Source organism: Diuraphis noxia, unplaced genomic scaffold (genome assembly GCF_037042655.1).
Source record: "Diuraphis noxia isolate RWA-SAM2 unplaced genomic scaffold, SU_Dnox_SAM2 contig0004, whole genome shotgun sequence".
Lineage (NCBI taxonomy): Eukaryota > Metazoa > Arthropoda > Insecta > Hemiptera > Aphididae > Diuraphis > Diuraphis noxia.
In genome coordinates this window covers 17,938,609-17,959,312 of record NW_028301714.1, presented here as the reverse complement: position 1 = coordinate 17,959,312, position 20,704 = coordinate 17,938,609, and the positions used below count along the sequence as shown (strand labels likewise).

General features: G+C 34.3%; 6 protein-coding genes across 6 annotated transcripts; 3 read left to right on the top strand and 3 right to left on the bottom strand.

The window, feature by feature from the left end:
- Positions 1-1,001: 1,001 nt before the first annotated feature.
- LOC107169203 (uncharacterized) lies at positions 1,002-2,718 on the bottom strand. The gene is given in 8 exon segments (XM_089226608.1): positions 1,002-1,089; positions 1,150-1,251; positions 1,508-1,626; positions 1,810-1,884; positions 1,886-2,100; positions 2,193-2,297; positions 2,359-2,534; positions 2,604-2,718. Coding segments are annotated over 6 exon segments (582 nt in total). The 5' UTR covers positions 2,606-2,718; the 3' UTR covers positions 1,002-1,089; positions 1,150-1,251; positions 1,508-1,617.
- A 1,504-nt stretch (positions 2,719-4,222) lies between these two features.
- Positions 4,223-4,882, bottom strand: LOC149055799 (uncharacterized). The gene has a single exon (XM_089226609.1). It carries the CDS (start codon positions 4,610-4,612, stop codon positions 4,238-4,240), a length of 375 nt encoding a protein of 124 aa, XP_089082735.1. The 5' UTR covers positions 4,613-4,882; the 3' UTR covers positions 4,223-4,237.
- Positions 4,883-9,543: 4,661 nt separating this feature from the next.
- Positions 9,544-12,596, top strand: LOC149055798 (uncharacterized). Its single transcript, XM_089226607.1, has 2 exons — positions 9,544-9,716; positions 11,550-12,596. The coding sequence occupies exons 1-2, from the start codon at positions 9,554-9,556 to the stop codon at positions 12,374-12,376; spliced, it is 990 nt and encodes a 329-aa protein (XP_089082733.1). The 5' UTR covers positions 9,544-9,553; the 3' UTR covers positions 12,377-12,596.
- A 1,363-nt stretch (positions 12,597-13,959) lies between these two features.
- Positions 13,960-16,365, top strand: LOC149055797 (uncharacterized). Its single transcript, XM_089226606.1, has 7 exons — positions 13,960-14,092; positions 14,156-14,466; positions 14,521-14,653; positions 14,716-14,892; positions 14,954-15,058; positions 15,121-15,592; positions 15,652-16,365. Exons 1-7 carry the CDS (start codon positions 14,011-14,013, stop codon positions 15,740-15,742), a joined length of 1,371 nt encoding a protein of 456 aa, XP_089082732.1. The 5' UTR covers positions 13,960-14,010; the 3' UTR covers positions 15,743-16,365.
- Positions 16,066-20,044, bottom strand: LOC107171807 (uncharacterized). Its single transcript, XM_015522061.2, has 6 exons — positions 19,909-20,044; positions 16,894-17,480; positions 16,740-16,835; positions 16,546-16,665; positions 16,432-16,439; positions 16,066-16,216 (listed from the first exon to the last, which is right to left on the bottom strand). Exons 1-6 carry the CDS (start codon positions 20,042-20,044, stop codon positions 16,066-16,068), a joined length of 1,098 nt encoding a protein of 365 aa, XP_015377547.2.
- On the top strand, positions 18,746-19,568 carry LOC149055796 (uncharacterized). The gene has a single exon (XM_089225552.1). It carries the CDS (start codon positions 18,804-18,806, stop codon positions 19,566-19,568), a length of 765 nt encoding a protein of 254 aa, XP_089081678.1. The 5' UTR covers positions 18,746-18,803.
- Positions 20,045-20,704: the final 660 nt, after the last annotated feature.

Below are 20,704 nucleotides of genomic sequence, written 5' to 3'. Positions count from 1 at the left end.
AATACACTGAACGCATATCCTATTTACGTCATCACATTGCCGTCAATATTATACCCTTAACTTGTAATAAAATACAAGTCTCTGAGCCTTACCGGTTAGGTTAGGTAAGGTTAGGCTAGCTTAACCTTACCTAACCTAACCCCCCACCCCCACCAGAGCAAGATCGCGTACGTGTGCGATTACCGTTATCATGTTATCACTTATAATTATTACCGTTATCATGTTATCACTTATAATTATTACCGTTATCATGTTATCACTTATCATATATATCTGCACGAGATTTAAAAATATATTTATGTTAATAAAATACAAATTACCGTTATTATGTTATCATGTTACCACTTATCATATATATCCACACGAGATTTAAAAATATAAAATTAACTAGACGAGATTTAAAAATAAAAATATATTTATTTTAATAAAATTATAATATAAGTTTTAGTGTAATACACAATCATAGTATAAAATATAATATTTTCATATTAAAAAAATTAGTTTTCACCTTCGAGGTCTTCAAAGGCATCCATATGCAGGTTCAAGACCTCATCAGCCCCGTCATTGTACCACTTGTCCTCATTGGCTAACATATGATAGGCCAGGATATCATTGTAGCCATCCTCTGCCCAACTAGTTTCATTTTGGGATGTGTATAATATCCTCCCGAAAATGAGCAAGTCACTTTCAGGTACTATCTCTAACAAACTTGGTGACAATGGAGTAGATCGAAGCCATTCGTCTATCTGTGACTGTCGTGGTGGTGACGGAGAAAATTCCAGGGCATCTATCAAATTCAGCGTGTATGGTCTCGGTGTTGTAGGCGAAGCATCCAAATGAACCGGCGAGCACGAACGATTTATCTGAGACTCTCGATCACTATCTTCGGATTGAGTCTAATTAAAAAATAATTTTATATTATATTGAGTTTAAGTAATAATTTTATTTAAAACTTACCATCTCAGAATATCTGATGGGAGGATCCCGTCTCACAAGAGGGCTCATTGGTGAGAACACAAATCGTTGTCCGCACTGGCTAAAATCTATGACGGGACTTGATGGCGGTCTTGGCGATGGGCTATTAATCCGCTAAAAGCAGATTATGTAATGGATTAAAAAACTATAGACTTACTGATATAAACAACTTACTGTTTCATCTGCTGAAAAAATATCGGGCGAAGCATCCGGCGACAACGAACGATTTGTCAGTGAGTCTTGATTGGTGAAGTATCCACTATCTTCGGATTGAGTCTAATTAAAAATTATTTTATATTATATAGTAAGTATTATATATATATCATAAAGTTGTTAAGAAAATGGTTTATAAATAATTCTTGAAAAATTATTTACAATTAATAAACATAATTATATTTTATATTTATTTATACATGATTACAAAAATTCTACCGAAAGGCTAGAGTATTTACAAGTTTATATGTTACACAAATATATACTAAGAAGGTGAAAATATATACATTAATCAATATTTACAAAAATCAATATGTACAGGTTAGGTTAGATGTATAAAGCGCTCTCATCAAATCTTTATTTTGTTCATCCCATTTTACTCCTTCAGCATTCACCTAAGAATCGAGTTCCGGCCAATCGTTTACGGGTTCATCTTCCCTAAAAAATTAAAAATATTATAAGTAAGTTAAATTAAAATATACAATGTCCGTGAGCCAAGGTATGTATTTTATCCTAAAGTATAACCCTCTTATCATCGAAACTATTATAAGTTAATTTGCTTGATTAGATGGTCTTCAATTGATGTTTGAACGAACGTATCGATACATTTTCTTTATATACCTCCACGCCGGCTTCACCAAACAGACATCGATAATGGTCTTTAAAGTTCATATGGTTTTTGACCACATGTCACATGTCCACGGATTCCTTTCGCCCTGATCTTCTCCTTGCCTTTGATATTATATGGATAAGACTTGGCTCTGAGAGCACAAAACTCTGTCATTACTTCTGATTTTGTTTCATCGGAAAACAGGCCTGGAATTTTCTTTCGTTTGAAAATGTAACACGGATGATCTTGCGGTAAGTCAGATGTATCCATTCGTTCAAGTAAATTGGAATAATTCTCCAGATCTTTGTAAAAAATCATCGGTTTAGATAAAATATACTAGTGAATAATTTTATTTATTAATATAAAAAAAAGAGAGTAGTTTTAATATATTTACCTGTGTCTGTGTACATGAGCTCAATTTTATCTCCATAATGAGCTTTCATCACATTATAATGATAATCATACATGACGGTCTTAGAAATTTCCAACACTGCAAATCCTGTTTAAAATTATTATATTAAAAATATAGTTATTAATACTAAATTAAAAGTGTTTATTACCTATATAAATAGGCTTGGAAAATTCAATTATTTTAATTTCCAGTGATACGACATTGAGAGATTCATCGTATGTAGTACAGTATTTGAATGTTGTACGGTTTATGAGTTTTTGCAAACGTTTTTCACTACAAACAAGTTTCATCCGATTCTCCGTCTTACAGATTCCATAATTTTCCCTTTAACGTTACAGAAAATGTCAGTAAAAGAATTAAAAATATATTACAAATAAATATATCAAAAACAACATTATTTAAAAAAGTCCTTTTCGAATTCGTTTTTCGCTTTCTTGTGTATCTCAGTGTTTAAATCTATGTATTTTTTAAGCCAGTCTGACTGTTTAAACTGAACAACTCTGTGAACCTATAATTAAACAAAATAAGTTATAAATAAATATGTTACTTATTCCACAATGAGTCCGTTGGCTATGGCCTACTGTAGGTTCCGGTAATGAATCACATAGTTTTCTTTGATTCTAAAGTCGTTAGACGTTTTTTTAACTTTTGACCCAGGTGGAATACTATTTATCGGTAGGAATGGCAAGTCATTATCCTTGTCATGAAGTGCTTTTGGATATGATATATTAACCTCGTATATCGGTCCGATTGGTGATTTGTTGTGTAAATCATTAAAGCCCTATAGTTTTGGTTTAACCCACTTAAGGTTTCCGTATGGCATGAATTGTGATATTGCGTAACCATACAAGTTGTTACCTGGAATTTAAAATAATATATTAAATCAGATATAAAATTATACTTACAATCATGATATGGCGCATCCGAATTGGGTTCCGAGTATTAGGGGCTAATCGCAGTTACTATACTAGTTGGGTCCCGGATTTTTATAGGTACTATACTGATTGGGTCCCGAATTATTTTAGGTATTCCACTAGTTCCTGAATATTTTTTGGTGTAGACGATCTCTGAAGCTCTCATATGATTTTCGGCACGTTTCGACTGGTATGGCTTCAATTTCCTCGGTGATTTTCTGTTTAAGGTCTTCTATGTTATGTGGGCGATGTCTGAAAACCTTATCCTTAAGGTAGCCCCAGAAGAGAACATCACACATGCTTAAATCTGGAGACCGTGCTGGCCAGCCTATGTCTCCTCTTAGAGAGACTAACCGCCCAGGGAACATTTGTTGCAATACACCAAGTGAAATTCGAGCTGTGTGTGCTGTAGCCCCGTCTTGTTGAAACCATACATTCTCTAAATCATGGTCTTCAGCCATTTCCTCCAACCTATGCTGCAGATAAGTTTCCAACATCACAACATAAAATCATATGAGAGCTTCAGAGATCGTCTACAACAGTGTATTGATGCTGACGGCCGCCATCTTCGAGATATAATTTTCAAACAATAATTTCTAAAAATGGGATTCAATACTTATTTTAATAAAAAAGTTTTTTTCTCTAAGTTTTACTGTTCGTTTTTTATAACCCATCAAAACTCGTCAGTCGGCTCTGCCGCACCCTTTTTTTTTCCTGTTTAAATCACTGCATGGAGGCCGAACTGTTTTCACATTGCTTAGCCCCCATGCAGCATCGTTTATTTATAAAAGTCATAACAGTTTTGAGGTACCTATACCTCAGTAACCTGGTATATATGCGAATGCCCCAATCCTGTTATGACTTTACGAAATAATGCATCGTAAGTAGGGACAAGCAAGATTAACCCGCTATATCCCCTCACAGCAGTTTTTTTACAGCACTATACTTTTTTAAAATATTTCTATCCCTTCATTTCGGACCGACCGCGTCCGCCGCCCTAGACATCGCGTTCTGACGCCTCTTCTCGGACCGGACTAACCATCCTAGACATCTCGTACTGATGACATCTTCTCAAGCCGGCTTAGCCCGCTGCTTTCGAATCCCGTACTGACTTCATCTTTCAGCTCCTGTGGCTTGTCGAGCCCTCTCCTCCTCTTCCTTGACGGTGAGAATGTTTTCCACCATCTTGTAGAAGAGTCTGAGAGTCTCTTCAGCATCGCAGAGTACAAACGCCCTTTGATGGCCGTCTGATGGCAGGTCTTCGAGTAGAGGACCACAGAGTATGTCGGGCACATCAGCTGTTGTTGGTGGATGCCCGAGGCGCTCAGAGAGGTCGGTTCGTAGACCGTTCCAGTTCTCGCAGTGGAACAAGGTGTGTTCTGCTGTATCTGAGGGACACTGGCAGTGGACACACCTTGGGCTTGCGGCCCTGGCGAAGCGATGGAGGTAGAACTGGAAACAGCCTTGTCCAGTGAGCGCCTGTGTCATGTGGTAGGACCAGGGGACTACTGGAGTCGTCCTGTTATACCACCTAACCAGATCGTTGATGAGGCGGCGAGTCCAGGCGGCCTTGATTGAACTGGACCACCTCGTCTGCCATTCTACGATAGTAGGGGGAAATAGACAGTTCAATCACACAATAGACGCTGGCCCTGCTGGCCTCTGCTGGCCCCCTGGTCTCTGCTGGCCCTCTAGCCCTCTGACCCTCTGGCCTCTGCTGGCCCCCTGGTCTCTGCTGGCCCTCTAGCCCTCCCGGCCGCCCAGTCGCGTACGTGTACGAGATATTTATTACCGTTATCACTTATCATGTTATCAAATCCGGTCGCGTACGTGCGCGAGATATTTATTACCGTTATCACTTATCATGTTATCAAATCCGGTCGCGTACGTGTACGAGATATTTATTTCCGTTATCACTTATCATTATTACCGTTATCATGTTATCACTTATCATGTTATCAAATATAACCGTGCAAGTATACAATTGATATATCACTGGAAAAAAAACTACAAAATAACTGGCCGGGATTCGAACCCTCGCCTCCACGTTAATACATTGACGCACTACCCCATTAGGCCACATGACCACTTACACCCTTGGCATTATTTTCACTCTATTAACTAGACGAGAAAATATATTTATTTTAATAAAATTATAATATAAGGTTTAATGTAAAATATAAAAATATATAGTATCAAATATAACATTAGGGTTAGTGTATCAGACAATTGTATACGTTAACGGACATGTAGTAACATGCAATATCCCTGCAGAGACATGCAGATGTTTCCCCCACCAAATAATATTCATTATTAATCATTATTAATACCATAAAATGTTTTCATTCGCTCTGCACCCACCCGGTTTGATACGCGCATGCGTACACAAAACCGGAATGCCCTATGTATTATAATATTTTATCGGCGCATGCGCTCAACAGTCACCTAGCCAATAAAGATATTCGTTATACATGTAATAGAAAAGTAGCCATAAATTAAAGTTTGAAAATAACACTCTTTACCGTAGTCGTCTCTTTATGTCAATGGAAATTTATTGGATGGACCGATTTCTATGTAGGCGGCTAAGCCTGCATTGTCCTTTGGCGGCAGATACCTTTTTTGACCGTTATACCGCTTTACGTTGTCGTCTCTTTATGTCAATGGAAATTTATTGGACTTGACCTATATCTATGTAGGCGGCTAAGCCTGCATTGTCCTTTGGCGGCATATACCCTTATTCTTATATTAGAAAGTAACACTCTTTGATTTTACCGTTATAATGACCCTTCCTTTTACCGTTATACCGCTTTCTTAGTCGTCTCTTTCTGTCATTGATAATTTATTGTTTTATTGGATGTGATCGATTTCTATGGTGGTTGAGGGTAGGTGGCTATTTCAAAGGATTATCGTGACCATATATGGTCAAAGTCTCTCTCTGTTAACGCCTACCGTATTGCTTTTTGTAAATGATTCCCACCTAAAATCTCATATAATAAATTGAAGAGGCTCTTGATTTTCCGTTTAGTCCGTGTTAAACCGTTGTTCATGTATATTTACTCTCTCTCAGTCTTTAAAATATTTTTACAAGTGTTAATTTCTTTGCGCTTTAATTTTTAAGCATTATTTGCTCCTAAAACTTTGTGTTTTTATTTTTTTCTTTCGCTATTACTTGTTAAATTAAAATATGTTTCAATGCGTGCAGTGCCCGTCGGTTTTCACCGCAAAACGTAATTTGGTCGCTCACCAAAAGAAGCATGCAGGTGTACGTTTTCCGTGCACTGCATGCCCTTCGACATTCAACGATAAGTCGCATCTTAATAGGCATCGTAAGAACATTCATGGTATGTACTAAAAATATATAGTTTTATTTTATACAATATTAATTTATTATTATTACCCCTAAGGTATCGTCAACGTTCAAGCTCACCTCAGACCATTGCCAGCTGGTATGATCACAGATCAGCCAGCTGCACCGATCATAGATCAGCCAGCACGACCAAGCGTTATACAGTTCGCGCCTCGTATTGAAGACCAAGCATATATCCAGATCGCACCTCAAATTGTTGTCCCCGATATCGCGGCCGGCGGATCAAACACAGCTTTCAATGATGATATTACCGTGATGAATAAAACTCTGGACTTGGAGGATACAGGTTAGTTTTATTTTATTTATCCTTCGTAAATTAATTCATTTTTAAAAGCCGTGGTTGATTAATTACATAAAAACGTTTGCCGTTAATTTAATAATCAGTTGCAAGTTAAATTTTTTTTTTAACCTTCAGTAGGTCGCGCGGGGTAATTTATTACCCCACTAATTTTAAACTATGTTTTAATATTATTTAAGTTGGTATGAGAGTGTTGGGATTTTATCTAGCTTCTATTTATAAGCCATTAGTAGATAATATTAAGTTTGTTTAACGTTTTATCAGTTAGTACGTTCAATACCAGCGTTCGAAGTGTGTGTATTTGAGTTTGGAAAATTTTTACCCCGCGCGACGAAATAAGTATTTATTTTTTTCGTACTATTATATTATATTTGGAAATGGATGAATTAGAACGTCGACGAATTGAAGCGTTCATTGACGATTTCGATGATAATGAAGATATTTGGGGAGGAAACTCAAGTGACGAAGAAGAGGATAATGTTGAAATTTTACAAAAAGATCATAACACTGATACTGAACAATCCGATATTTCTGATGAAGAAAACTCAGATCTGACAGAATATAATTTCGTAGATAATGCGATTATAAACGATGATAATTACCATGAATCAGATGATGAGTTACCACTTAGCATGAGAATGTTGCCATACTACATTGGGAAAGATGGAACTAGGTGGAATAAACGTGCGCCAAACCAGAGAGTTCGCACGTCTAAAAAAAATTATGTGACGGAAAAATCAGGTGTTTCTCCAACTATTAAAAATAAAACAAATATTCTTGAATGCTGGCAAGTGTTTTTTACAAAACCCATGTTAGATACAATTGTAAATTGCACCAATATATATATATATCAAAGGCGCGTGCAAGTTATAGTCGCGAACGTGATGCATCGGATACCGACTACAAAGAAATAAAAGCATTGATTGGAATTTTATACATGACGGGTGAGTAACATTATTTTTGGTCTGCCATAAAATATATTATTATTAGATTTATGTAAACGGTAAAAATAGAATGATAAAAATAATAATTGATATTTTCAATAATCTTACGATTCGTCGTTGTATACATACCATTATTCGGAAAAATGAGATATAAATATATTATACTGAAATATAAAAATATACATACAAATTGCTTTATTATTCCGTAGTTATCTTATTTTACATTTTTTTTTCTTTGGTAGGGGCTATGAAATGTTCTCATAGAAGTTCGGAAGATTTGTGGCAAAGTGATGGAACCGGAGCAGATCTATTTGCTTGCGTAATGTCAGAAAGACGATTTCGATTTTTATTACGATGTATAAGGTTTGATGATATTCGTGGGCGTACTCAAAGAAAAGAAATAGATAAGATTACACATATTCGGTGGATTTTTGAAAATTTTGTCAGTAACTGTAAAAAATCATATTCAATATCAGAATACGCATGTGTTGATGAAAAGCTACAATCATTTCGTGGTCGGTGCTCATTTCGGCAGTACATCCCTAACAAGCCAGCCAAGTACGGCATTAAAATTTTCGCGTTATGTGACAATGTTACATATTATACTAGTAATTTAGAAATTTATGCAGGCAAGCAGCCAGATGGCCCATTTTCAATCGACAATTCTGCAAGTGAAGTAGTAAAACGGTTAGTGTCTCCAATATCTAAAACTGGTAGAAATATAACGGCAGATAATTGGTTTGCGAGTGTATCATTAGCTGAAGAACTTTTGAAAAATCATAATCTTACATTAGTAGCTACAATAAAGAAAAATAAAAGAGAGATTCCAAAAGAATTTCTTGTTACTAAAAATAGGGAACTTTGTTCTTCTTACTTCGGATTTCAGAACAACATGTCAATAGTATCATATATGCCGAAAAAAAATAAAATTGTACTAGTTTTGTCAACAATGCATAGTAGTAATACCATAGATCAAAGTTCAGGCTTAGCAAAAAAACCAGAAATTATAACATTTTATAATGCCACAAAAGGAGCAGTTGATAATATGGACAGGATGACAGAAAACTATACAGTAGCAAGACGGAGTAATAGATGGCCACTTACAGTATTTTATTCAATTTTGAATATCGGTGCGGTAAATGCTCAAGTTATATATCACGAAAACAGTAAAACTAAATATACTCGTCTTCAATTTTTAAAAATATTAGCAAAGCAGCTAATGGATGAACAGTTACAATATCGTGCAACAATACTATCACTTCCAAAAAATATTAAAACGCGACTAAATATTTATGGTTACAAACCAACATTACAAGTAGGTGAGCAACGGGTAAGAGCGTCAGGAAGATGTCAATTTTGTGACCGCCAACGTGATAGAAAAACAACAAAAGTATGCACTAATTGTGCAAAACTTATATGTAGAGACCACTTAGTAGAAGTATGTCCAGAGTGTTTTAGTGAGATGTGAAAAATAATAATGTTAATAATTCTTAAATTAGTTTAAAATATTATACCTATCATTTATTTGTCTAATAAGTAAACAAAAAAAAAAAAAAAAAAATAATGTAAAATTAAAAGTATTAATTATATTTCGTATTCTTTTTTTGTTATATACAATAAAAATTTAATTTCAAATAAATAAATGTTAGAAAAGTATATTATGTTTAATCGAGGAAAATTTTTACCCCGCGCGACGGAATAGGTACTCATAAACCGCGCGACCTACTGAAGGTTAAAGAAATGTCACTCGTGCTAGATTTTTTTATTTTCATTAGATATTAATTAGGTTTTTTTTTTTTTTTAAAGATTCATTTACAATTATGACTAATGGCAAACGCGTTTCCACCGCAAACACCGTGTCGGCTGTTAAGACGAAAAAAATGCGTATGGAACTGGTTAGATCCCCGGGTCTTGTTGAAATTTCATCGTCAGGAAAACGTAAAATAGTATACCATAATCAGTCAATATTTTTTATGAAAACTCGTAGGTATTTTTTTTATTCATTTAACATGCTATAATGTTCGACGTATAAATTGTAATATAGATATGAAATATGAATATTTGTCTAGACGATGAAAAGTGTTCGGTGTACTATTGAAATCTATAAATGTCGACAAACTTATCAAGTACAGATAAGATATTTTACAAAAACTCACTTATGTGATTTGATTTTATCTAATTTTAAACATTATCTTGGTTTAATTATAATTTGATTAGCAGGCGCACACAATTTAAAATAGGAAATTCACTTTCGTCGCATGGTTATACATTATAGTATTATACATACTTATGTCCTATATACATCATATTATACATCAACAATATTTGTCACAAATTTCTGTATGACTATACTACATTTCTTTTTTTTTTTTTGATTGTGAATGATGATTTTAATTTATTTTACAACTGATTTGTGAATACCAAATTATTATATATTAGGTAATAACTAATAATAATGAACTTAATAAACAGTAATTACAAGTAAAGATTTACGTATTTATTTTTCATAGAAATGTAAAGTTTATAATATTGTGGAAAATTAATTTATACCTAGTAGAACATTATAATAATAAAAAAAAAAAATTACAAACAAATAAAATAGTTTTTATAGAGTGTATATTATATCAACATTTTTACAAATAAAAGTAGTTAGTATTTACCCCTAGAAACACTATCCGATTGCCATGGTACGCTTCCCACTGTGTTAAAATAATCTGTGTACTTTTGTCTTACACAAAAAGCATTTGATCCACTTCTAGTGTTGTTGTTGGTTAATGGCAGTAATTGATTTTCCGGCATTTCATTTTCACTACTATCGCCTTGCATATTATTTAAAATTATTGTTTCATTTCTTAAGAAATTGTGTAATACACAAGCTGCTTTTACAACATTATCAACACTTTCAATTTTAGTTTCAAAAGGTCTTCTAAACACTCGGAATCGTGATGCCAAGATTCCAAAAGTGCATTCAACAGTTTGCCGTGCTCGAGAAAGTCTATAATTAAAAACTTTATTTTGAAAATTGTTTGTTACACTTCTATTTGGATAAGGTCGCATAATATTTTCACTTAGTGGAAACGCTTCATCTGCTACAAAAGCATAGGGTAATATTTGGTCATAATCGGTTAAAGCTGCTGGTGGTGGAAGTCTTAAAGTTTGTTTATTAAGTTTTTTTGCTAACGCACCACTCGAAAATATATTTGCATCACTGAATCTTCCCATAGAACCTATATCAATACTAATAAATTTGTAGTGAGCGTCAACTATTGCCATTAAAACCACGGAAAATGTTTGTTTATAATTATAAAATGAAGTTCCGCTTTTGGGTGGTTTTTTAATCACAATGTGTTTGCCATCTAGAGCGCCAATGCAGTGTGGAAACTGCCATATCTTTTCAAAATCATTTGCGATCAATTTCCACATTTCCATTGTGGGTTCTGGTAAATATATTGGTTGCATGTTGTTCCATATAGCAGTGGCCACTTCATTTATTATCTTTGAGACAGTTCGATCCCCCATTCTATAACTATATGCTATACTTTTGTAACTATCTCCTGAAGCTAAATACCTGTAACCAACAGGGAAAACAGTTTTTTTAATAAAATTATTTTTACATTTTACTACTATTAATCAAAGAGATGTGAAATTTGCAGTTAAACAATTTCGGTTAACTACTTTAAATACAAGTACAACAATACATTATCAAGTGTTAAATTTGAATCCAATGATATAATATAATCATTGTATAAAAAAAACGATTCTGAGTGAAAACGGTCGGTCAGTCGCTCCGCTCAGAATATTTTATTGTTTTTACAGGTGAAACAGTGAAAACCATGTGGACCAAACTGAGGAACTGCCACAGAGATGCTCTACGAAGGCAAAAAAAAATGTTTAAAAGTGGAGCTGGAGCTGAGACAGTTAAACAGTGGAAATTCCAGAAACAAATGGAGTTTTTGTTGCCATACATGGAGAACAGAAAGCGAAGTGCCAATATAGTTGACAGTGATGATGAACAATCTGACAATGCAGACACTGAAGTTAGTCAAATTTTAGAGACACAGCAGACGCCAATCTTGGAGAATAATTATGAACTGGAAGAAGATAATGAAGTGCGCAGCAACAAGGAACGAGAAGATTCTGTTGAAAAATTAAAAGATACTCCTTCGTCAGCTGGAAGGAAATTTACTTTCAAAGAACCACAGAAAAAAATGAAAAAAAATGATATAGGCACCTTAATTCAACAGTCTATAGCGAATCGCGAACAACGAGCCAAAGAAAGATCTATTGAACGCCAAAAATTGGTAGACCTCAAAACTCCAAATGATCCGCTTTACCATTTCTTTATGTCCATGTACCAAACTACTTATAAAATGCCACCAGCGTCTCAACTTACTATAAAAAATAAATTATTTGAAGTTGTTTCGCAAGTAGAGTCTGATCTTTTGAATTCTCAACAAAATAATGCTTTTCAAGAACTTCACTCACAACAGATACAACAAAATATCTACAGTCAACCTCAGTCTTTTTCTACGTGGTCATACGGAGAAAGTTCATGTGCAAGTACTTCTCGCGACAGTTCAGTTTCTGAAAATGTTGAGAACCAAGATGATATTGTTCATTATATAAATACTTATACAGAATAATTTTTTTTAATTTTATTACATCAAGTTATTATTTCTAGTTATCTAATATTATAATATTAAGTATTGACTTATACAGAATAATTTTTTTAATTTACTTCAGAAGATTAATAAATATGATTTACCATATTAATATAACATAAAATCATTAACTAAAGGATCGTGTTTTTATTTTGGGTTCTTTACTTTGTTGTTAAAATAAAATTTACAAAATTGCAATGCTTAGGCCTTATTGTATAGTAATAATGTAATTATTGTTTATTATAATTTTATTGTTAAAACTTCAAATTCACTTTAAAAAACTTACCTTAAAAAGACTGCCAGTTTTTCTTCGGGTTCAATCGGCTTTTGAGCATTACATCCAAATGAATAAATAGTATCTCGTATTAAATGAAGAACTTCATTAAATTGATTTCGGTCCAGGCGAAAGTAGTTCAAAAATTGTTTGTCAGAAAATTCCGACGACAAATTGAATTCACCGTGACTTTGTCTTTTTTTCATAAAATTACTTTTCCACGTTTTTTTTTTGTTTAGTTAACGAATATAACAAAATAAGTTCATCAAATTCGTCATCAGAATCTGATTCAGAACTTAAATTTATTAAATTTTCGGCCATCATACTATCGCTCACGCTCATGCTCGTGACTGATATTAGGCGGTGAAACGTCAGAACTGCATAGTAATATGCGCTCACTTAGGTAGCGCAGTTTTTCCTACCCTGCGTCGCCCTACACTGTGCTGCGTCGCCTGCGTCTCAATGTGCGCCCGGCCTTAGAGCTGCTAAAACAATTCGATGTACCAACCGAACCCGTAATTTACCGCGGTAGCAAGAACAAGCAAGATGTCGCAAAGCATTTCATTGAAAGTGTTGTCGATGTGAGCGAGAAAATAGAAAAATTGTTGGCGACGAACATACCCTTAACCATGACTGATGAAGATACGGCCAGACACATATCATGTTTTACATGTAATTTGTGCAAATGTGATGTTAATAACCTCACCCGTATTCGCGATCACGACCACCTGACCGGGAAGTTTAGACAGACTTTATGCAATATATGTAATTTAAGTCTTAAACAACCGAAATACGTACCAGTTTTCCTACATAATCTTTCCAACTATGATGCACATTTTATAATAACAGAACTTGGTTATGATTCGCATAGAATAAATGTTATTCCAAACAGCGAGGAAAAATTCATCACTATTTCGAAATACATAAGCAATAATTTCACCATCAGATTCGTGGATACATTTAGATTTATGGCTACAAGCCTGTCAACTCTTGCAGTCAATCTAAAAACACAAAACATGGACAAATTTCGCATAACCATGAAACATTTTTCCAATAAAGATTTTCCGCTTGTCACCCGTAAGGGTGTTTATCCTTACGACTTCACCGATGATTGGTCTAAGCTAGAACAAACAACTTTACCTGCAATAGAGGACTTTTACAGCATATTGACAGAAGAACATATAAAAGATACTGAATATCAGTTTGCTAAAGATGTATGGAGTCATTTCAATTGTCAAACACTGGGAGAGTATTCGGATCTATACTTGAAAATTGATGTCTTGCTTCTGACAGACGTATTCGAAAATTTTTAGGTATTCGTGGAGGACTTACACAGGCCAGCATGCGGTACGCGAAACCTAACAATGAGAGAACACCTGATTATAACCCGGCAGACCCGAAGTCTTGGCTTGTTTATCAGGATTGTAAGTTTATCTATACATTATTATTGTTATTATAAAGCTCATTTTATACTTTAAAAACTTTAGGCAACAATCTTTATGGCTGGGCAATGACGCAGTTCATGCCCTATGGAGGCTTCAAGTGGGTTAAACCGTCTCTCGATGGATTAGCTGATTTAAACGCAACTTCCCCCATAGGACGGATCTATGAAGTCGATATAGCTTATCCACAAGAACTCCATCATAAGCATAATGACATGCCATTTTTACCGCAAAACACTATACCAATAGGCTCAAAAGTGCAAAAACTCATGGCGACATTTAAACCGAAAAAAAATTATATTGTTCACTATCGTAACGTCCAGCAAGCTTTGAACAATGGCCTCATAGTTGAAAAGGTAAATTTTATATTTCATGTTTTTATCATAGAATTATTAACATTTATACTATAGGTGCATAGAGTTATTCAATTCAAACAATCACCTTGGCTTGCCAAATATATTGAATTAAACACAAGTATGAGGAAGAAGGCGGAAAATGAATTTGAGCGGGATTTCTTCAAATTGATGAATAATGCTGTATTCGGTATGTTATTATAAATAATAATTATTTTAATTATCATTTTTTATAACCCGATTTTAATGTAGGAAAAACTATGGAAAACGTTCGTAAACGTATGGATATGGAGCTTGTATCGTGTGACCGACGTTTGCAGAAATTAATAAACAGATCGACTTTTAAACACTGCACTACGTATTCTGAAAACCTGAATGCCGTATCATTAGAAAAAAAAATCATTAATTTTAATAAACCTATTTATATTGGTAATTTTTCTATTAATAATTTAGATATAAAGTTATTATTGTGATTTTTTTTTATACACAGGTCTCGCAGTCCTCGATATAAGCAAAAGTTTGATGTACGATTACCATTACAATGTAATGCAAAAACATTATGGAGATAAAATTGAGCTCATGTATACAGATACAGGTATTATTTTTATTATTATTAATTCAATATATATTTAGTAATAATTTATATATATTTTATAGATTCACTGGTCTATTTTATCCAAACCAATGATTTCTATGAAGACCTTAAAAATAATAACAACTTGCTCGAACGAATGGATACTTCCAACTTGCCGGAGGACCATCCATGTTTCATTGCCGAACGCAAAAAAATCCCAGGTCTGTTTACCGATGAGACGGGTGGGCTCATAATGACTGAGTTTTGTGCGCTGCGAGCAAAGTCATATTCGTACATTTTAAATGGCGAGGAGATGATCAAAGCCAAAGGAATAAGAAAGCATGTTGTAAAAAATCATATGACGTTTAGCGATCATAAAAAGTGTTTGTTTGATGAGGAGGGGGAAAATAGGAGAGAAAATGTGTCCATCCGCTCTTTCAAGCATCAACTGATGACAATAAAATCAAACAAATTAACGTTCAATAACTTTGATGATAAGAGAGTTATCCTAGAAGATAAAATCCACACCTTGGCTCACGGACATTACTCTCTAAAGTAAATTTAAAATAAATTTATGATAAATTATTTTACTTATAATATTTATAATTTTATAGGAGAGATGATTGGCCTGAATTAGACAAAGAAGGAAACTGGAATGAGGAAGAGAAAGGGTTAATGAGAGACCTTTTACACTTCATAACCTGATTTTACAACCTGTATATAGTTTGTTATATTACTCTTGAGATATATTTCTATTACAACACGTACAATTGAAATTATTGTAAATATCATGTATATTTTGTAATTTATATAATATATAAATTGTAATCTATTTTGTAAAGTATCATATATATATTTTGTTTTGTTGTAAAATACCATGTATATATATATTTTGTTTTATTGTATAATACCATGTATATATTGTAAATATCACTCGAATAATTTGTTTATTCGTGTCAATGTAATCTATAACCCTGAATTGAATATCTTGAGTATACTTAACATTATATTTATAATATTAATGTATCCTAACCTAACCTTAACGTTTCCGATACTAATGAATGAATATCGGCTTTTCCATGTTTTAATGCTGTATACTTGCGTTTAATATTTTCTTTGGCTTTGATCAATTCTCCTAGTACATCACCACTGGCAGCAATGACTGTGAATGAAGCATTTCTACAATAACAACACTTTATATAACGACGAATGTGTCAAATCCATGACGATATCGACCGTTGTCGCGTTCACAGTCTTTGTTTATCACGATAAACTCAAATACTACATGATCAGATTATAACTTACAATCCGTTTAGCGGCGATGTTAGAAAATTGTAAACCTTGTAATTATTTTTAAATATCTTATAATTATTTTTATACCTTGTAAATATTACCTTAATTTCTAATAAAAAAAAAAAAAACTTGTTTTAAGTATCACGCTTGTTTTTATTTTACATACAAAAAAAAAAAATGATTTACAAAAAAAATTAAAATAGTCGCCGCTTAACCTTGCGCACTGGTGTTGGGTGTTCGGCGAATGTTGATGGTGGCGGCGTAATAAATAGAGATGATTCCCTGAATTGACTGAAATAATCTGGTCCATCGTTTACGTCAACCCCATCTGGTATCTGTGAGTCGTCAATATGATGCAGCGAGTGAAAAATTATATATTGTTTATCTCAAAGCAATGTTTATTAATTACCTTTGATTGATTAAGTTTAGGGTTCTCCGATGAATCCATGCTGGATATAAGAGAAAAGCTTGGTGACACCGGTAAATCAATTGATCTACTGTGTGACTAAAAATAATAAAATACATTAAATATTTTTACGAGTGAATAAGTTATAACGACTTACATCTGGTGAGTTTCCACCGCTCCAACGTTGCGCCCAATGTTCGGCTAATTGACTAGTGGCATTTATTTTGATCTGGCTTATGAAATTCATGTCTACTTCTTTAGGAGTGTATCCAATAATTTTATCATCGCTTAAATTTTTGATAAAAATTTTCATTTCTTCATTTGTTTTCGGCGACGATTTCACATTGGTAAATTCCTGGTCTAAGTAATTACCAATAGCCTCGAACTGCTTTAAGACGACTGGTCGTATGATGGTTGACTTTCGAACGACTGTTTCGATAATACTCCATTCTAAATATTGCAATTTCATTAAATCTGAACGATTTAGCAATACTCGGCATCCGGCTTGTGTTTTTGATTCGATGACCAGCACATTTTCTTCTTGGTAAACCATACTCGATAGTGAAATACTTTCTGTTTCCAAAAACAGATTTCGCTTATATTTTTGAGGTAGCTCGAGTATAAAAGATAAAATATTCCCCATGAGTGAAAATATTCGTCTTAGAAAGTCGGCTGGCATATTAATATACCGCGATGGTGTTATTATTTGGACTATGGCATTGAATTCGTCGGTAGGATCAAGTCCTACATTCAAAAACTTACGGCCGGTGAAGTCAAGTATAAAATTGCTGCAGTCAATCAGATTAGCGGGTGGTGCTGGAGGTACATATGTAAAATTTTTCTTCTTCCAAATATCAGCCATATTTGCGACTGGTCCAGCCATACTTATTTTAAACACCGAAAAATAATTTTAAACACTGAAAACGATACGAACGTACGAACACTCGGGTGGATGCAGAGCGACTGAATTCATTTTATGGTATTAAACGTGAACATTGAATATTATTTGGTGGGGGAAACATCTTCCTGTCATTGCAGGTGTATTGCATGTCCGTTAACGTATACAATTGTCTGATTATAGAAGGACGAGTCACGCTCTCGATAATCCTTTGAAAAAAGCCGCCTCCATTTTTCGAGAGACATAAAATATATTTTATATTATTGCGTATTACACTAAACTTATGTTATATTTGATACTATACATAATATTTAATTAAAATAAATATATTTACCTACTTAATTTAGTGAAAATAACGCTAAGTGGCCTAGTGGGTTAATGTTATAAGAGGGTGTCGATCAGTTATTTTATAGTTTTTTTTCCCAGTCATACCATAAAATGTTTTCATTCGCTCTGCACCCACCCGGTTTGATACGCGCATGCGTACACAAAACCGGAATGCCCTATGTATTATAATATTTTATCGGCGCATGCGCTCAACAGTCACCTAGCCAATAAAGATATTCGTTATACATGTAATAGAAAAGTAGCCATAAATTAAAGTTTGAAAATAACACTCTTTACCGTAGTCGTCTCTTTATGTCAATGGAAATTTATTGGATGTGACCGATTTCTATGTAGGCGGCTAAGCCTGCATTGTCCTTTGGCGGCAGATACCTTTTTTGACCGTTATACCGCTTTACGTTGTCGTCTCTTTATGTCAATGGAAATTTATTGGACTTGACCTATATCTATGTAGGCAGCTAAGCCTGCATTGTCCTTTGGCGGCATATACCCTTATTCTTATATTAGAAAGTAACACTCTTTGATTTTACCGTTATAATGACCCTTCCTTTTACCGTTATACCGCTTTCTTAGTCGTGTCATCCTTTGGCGGCAGATCCCTTTTTATGCGCACAACAAATCTACTCATATACGCAGGCGTATTTTATTAACGCATGCGCACAACAAATCTACCCCACCTAGCTATGTATAAAGGCTTCGCACGAGCCGTCGAGCATTCAGTCTGCGTCCGGCCTTATACGATACTTCACTCGTTGCCATACTTGGTGTTTTTCTCGTTCCTTTTACATTTTTAACGTTATTTTATAACAAGTGCGTTTATTAACATGGCTGGTTCAATCGCTGATAACTTAGCTGTATACAAGAAGACCTTCAAATATGTACCGCCAACACCACCAGCCGAACTTCTTGAAGCAACCAATTTCACGCTTGATTTTGTGAGTCGCAAGTTTATCCAAATTGGTATTGACCCGACATATAATTTCAAAGTCGTTTTGCTTATAATAACGCCATCGCGTTATGTTCGAATTACACCGGACTTATTAAAGAAGATATTGGATTTTATGGGTCATATCCTTTCGTTCATATTGGACCAACCACAAAGGTACAAGCGTTTTACATTTTTCGAAACCGATATATTTAAACTATCTAGTATGGTGTATGGTGGCGAAAATGTATTAGTGATGGAATCGAAAAATGTAGAAGGATGCAGAGTTCTTCTAAATCGTACAGATCTTCTTCAACTGCAACGTTTAGAATATGCTATTTTTGAAGCCATCGTTCGAAAAGATGTATATACAGTCCCATTAATTTTAAAACAAATTAATCAGTTTGGTGCGTACCTTGAAGAGAAATGTTCTCGAGAAAAATCGCCACCGAAAAATATTGAAGAAAGGAAATTGTACATTAAGAACATGCAACTCGATCGGGATGATAGGATCGTGAAATCTGCTCCAAATCTTATCAGGCAAATCCAGATATATGCTGTTACACAGTTGGCCGAAAATTGGGAAAATCGGAAGGCGCAAAAATCACAAGAGGTAATTAAAAAAAAATATATATATATATATTATATTCATAGAAATATTTAATAAAAAATATTTTTTATTTTAGTCATGTTATGCTGATCCAAACTGTGAAATGACAGTAATACTGTCACCCAGCTGCCCACCAAAACCCATTATCACCAGCTTTGTTTTATTGTAAAATACCATGTATATATTTTGTTTTATTGTATAATACCATGTATATATTGTAAATATCACTCGAATAATTTGTTTATTCGTGTCAATGTAATCTATAACCCTGAATTGAATATCTGTCAAATGTTAACACATAAAAACAATGTTAAAATATAATATAATACTACTGGGAACCATGATGGCGTTATTATAAGCAAAACGACTTTGAAATTATATGTCGGGTCAATACCAATTTGGATAAACTTGCGACTCACAAAATCAAGCGTGAAATTGGTTGCTTCAAGAAGTTCGGCTGGTGGTGTTGGCGGTACATATTTGAAGGTCTTCTTGTATACAGCTAAGTTATCAGCGATTGAACCAGCCATGTTAATAAACGCACTTGTTATAAAATAACGTTAAAAATGTAAAAGGAACGAGAAAAACTCCAAGTATGGCAACGAGTGAAGTATCGTATAAGGCCGGACGCAGACTGAATGCTCGACGGCTCGTGCGAAGCCTTTATACATAGCTAGGTGGGGTAGATTTGTTGTGCGCATGCGTTAATAAAATACGCCTGCGTATATGAGTAGATTTGTTGTGCGCATAAAAAGGGATCTGCCGCCAAAGGATGACACGACTAAGAAAGCGGTATAACGGTAAAAGGAAGGGTCATTATAACGGTAAAATCAAAGAGTGTTACTTTCTAATATAAGAATAAGGGTATATGCCGCCAAAGGACAATGCAGGCTTAGCCGCCTACATAGAAATCGGTCACATCCAATAAATTTCCATTGACATAAAGAGACGACTACGGTAAAGAGTGTTATTTTCAAACTTTAATTTATGGCTACTTTTCTATTACATGTATAACGAATATCTTTATTGGCTAGGTGACTGTTGAGCGCATGCGCCGATAAAATATTATAATACATAGGGCATTCCGGTTTTGTGTACGCATGCGCGTATCAAACCGGGTGGGTGCAGAGCGAATGAAAACATTTTATGGTATTAATTAATAATGAATATTATTTGGTGGGGGAAACATC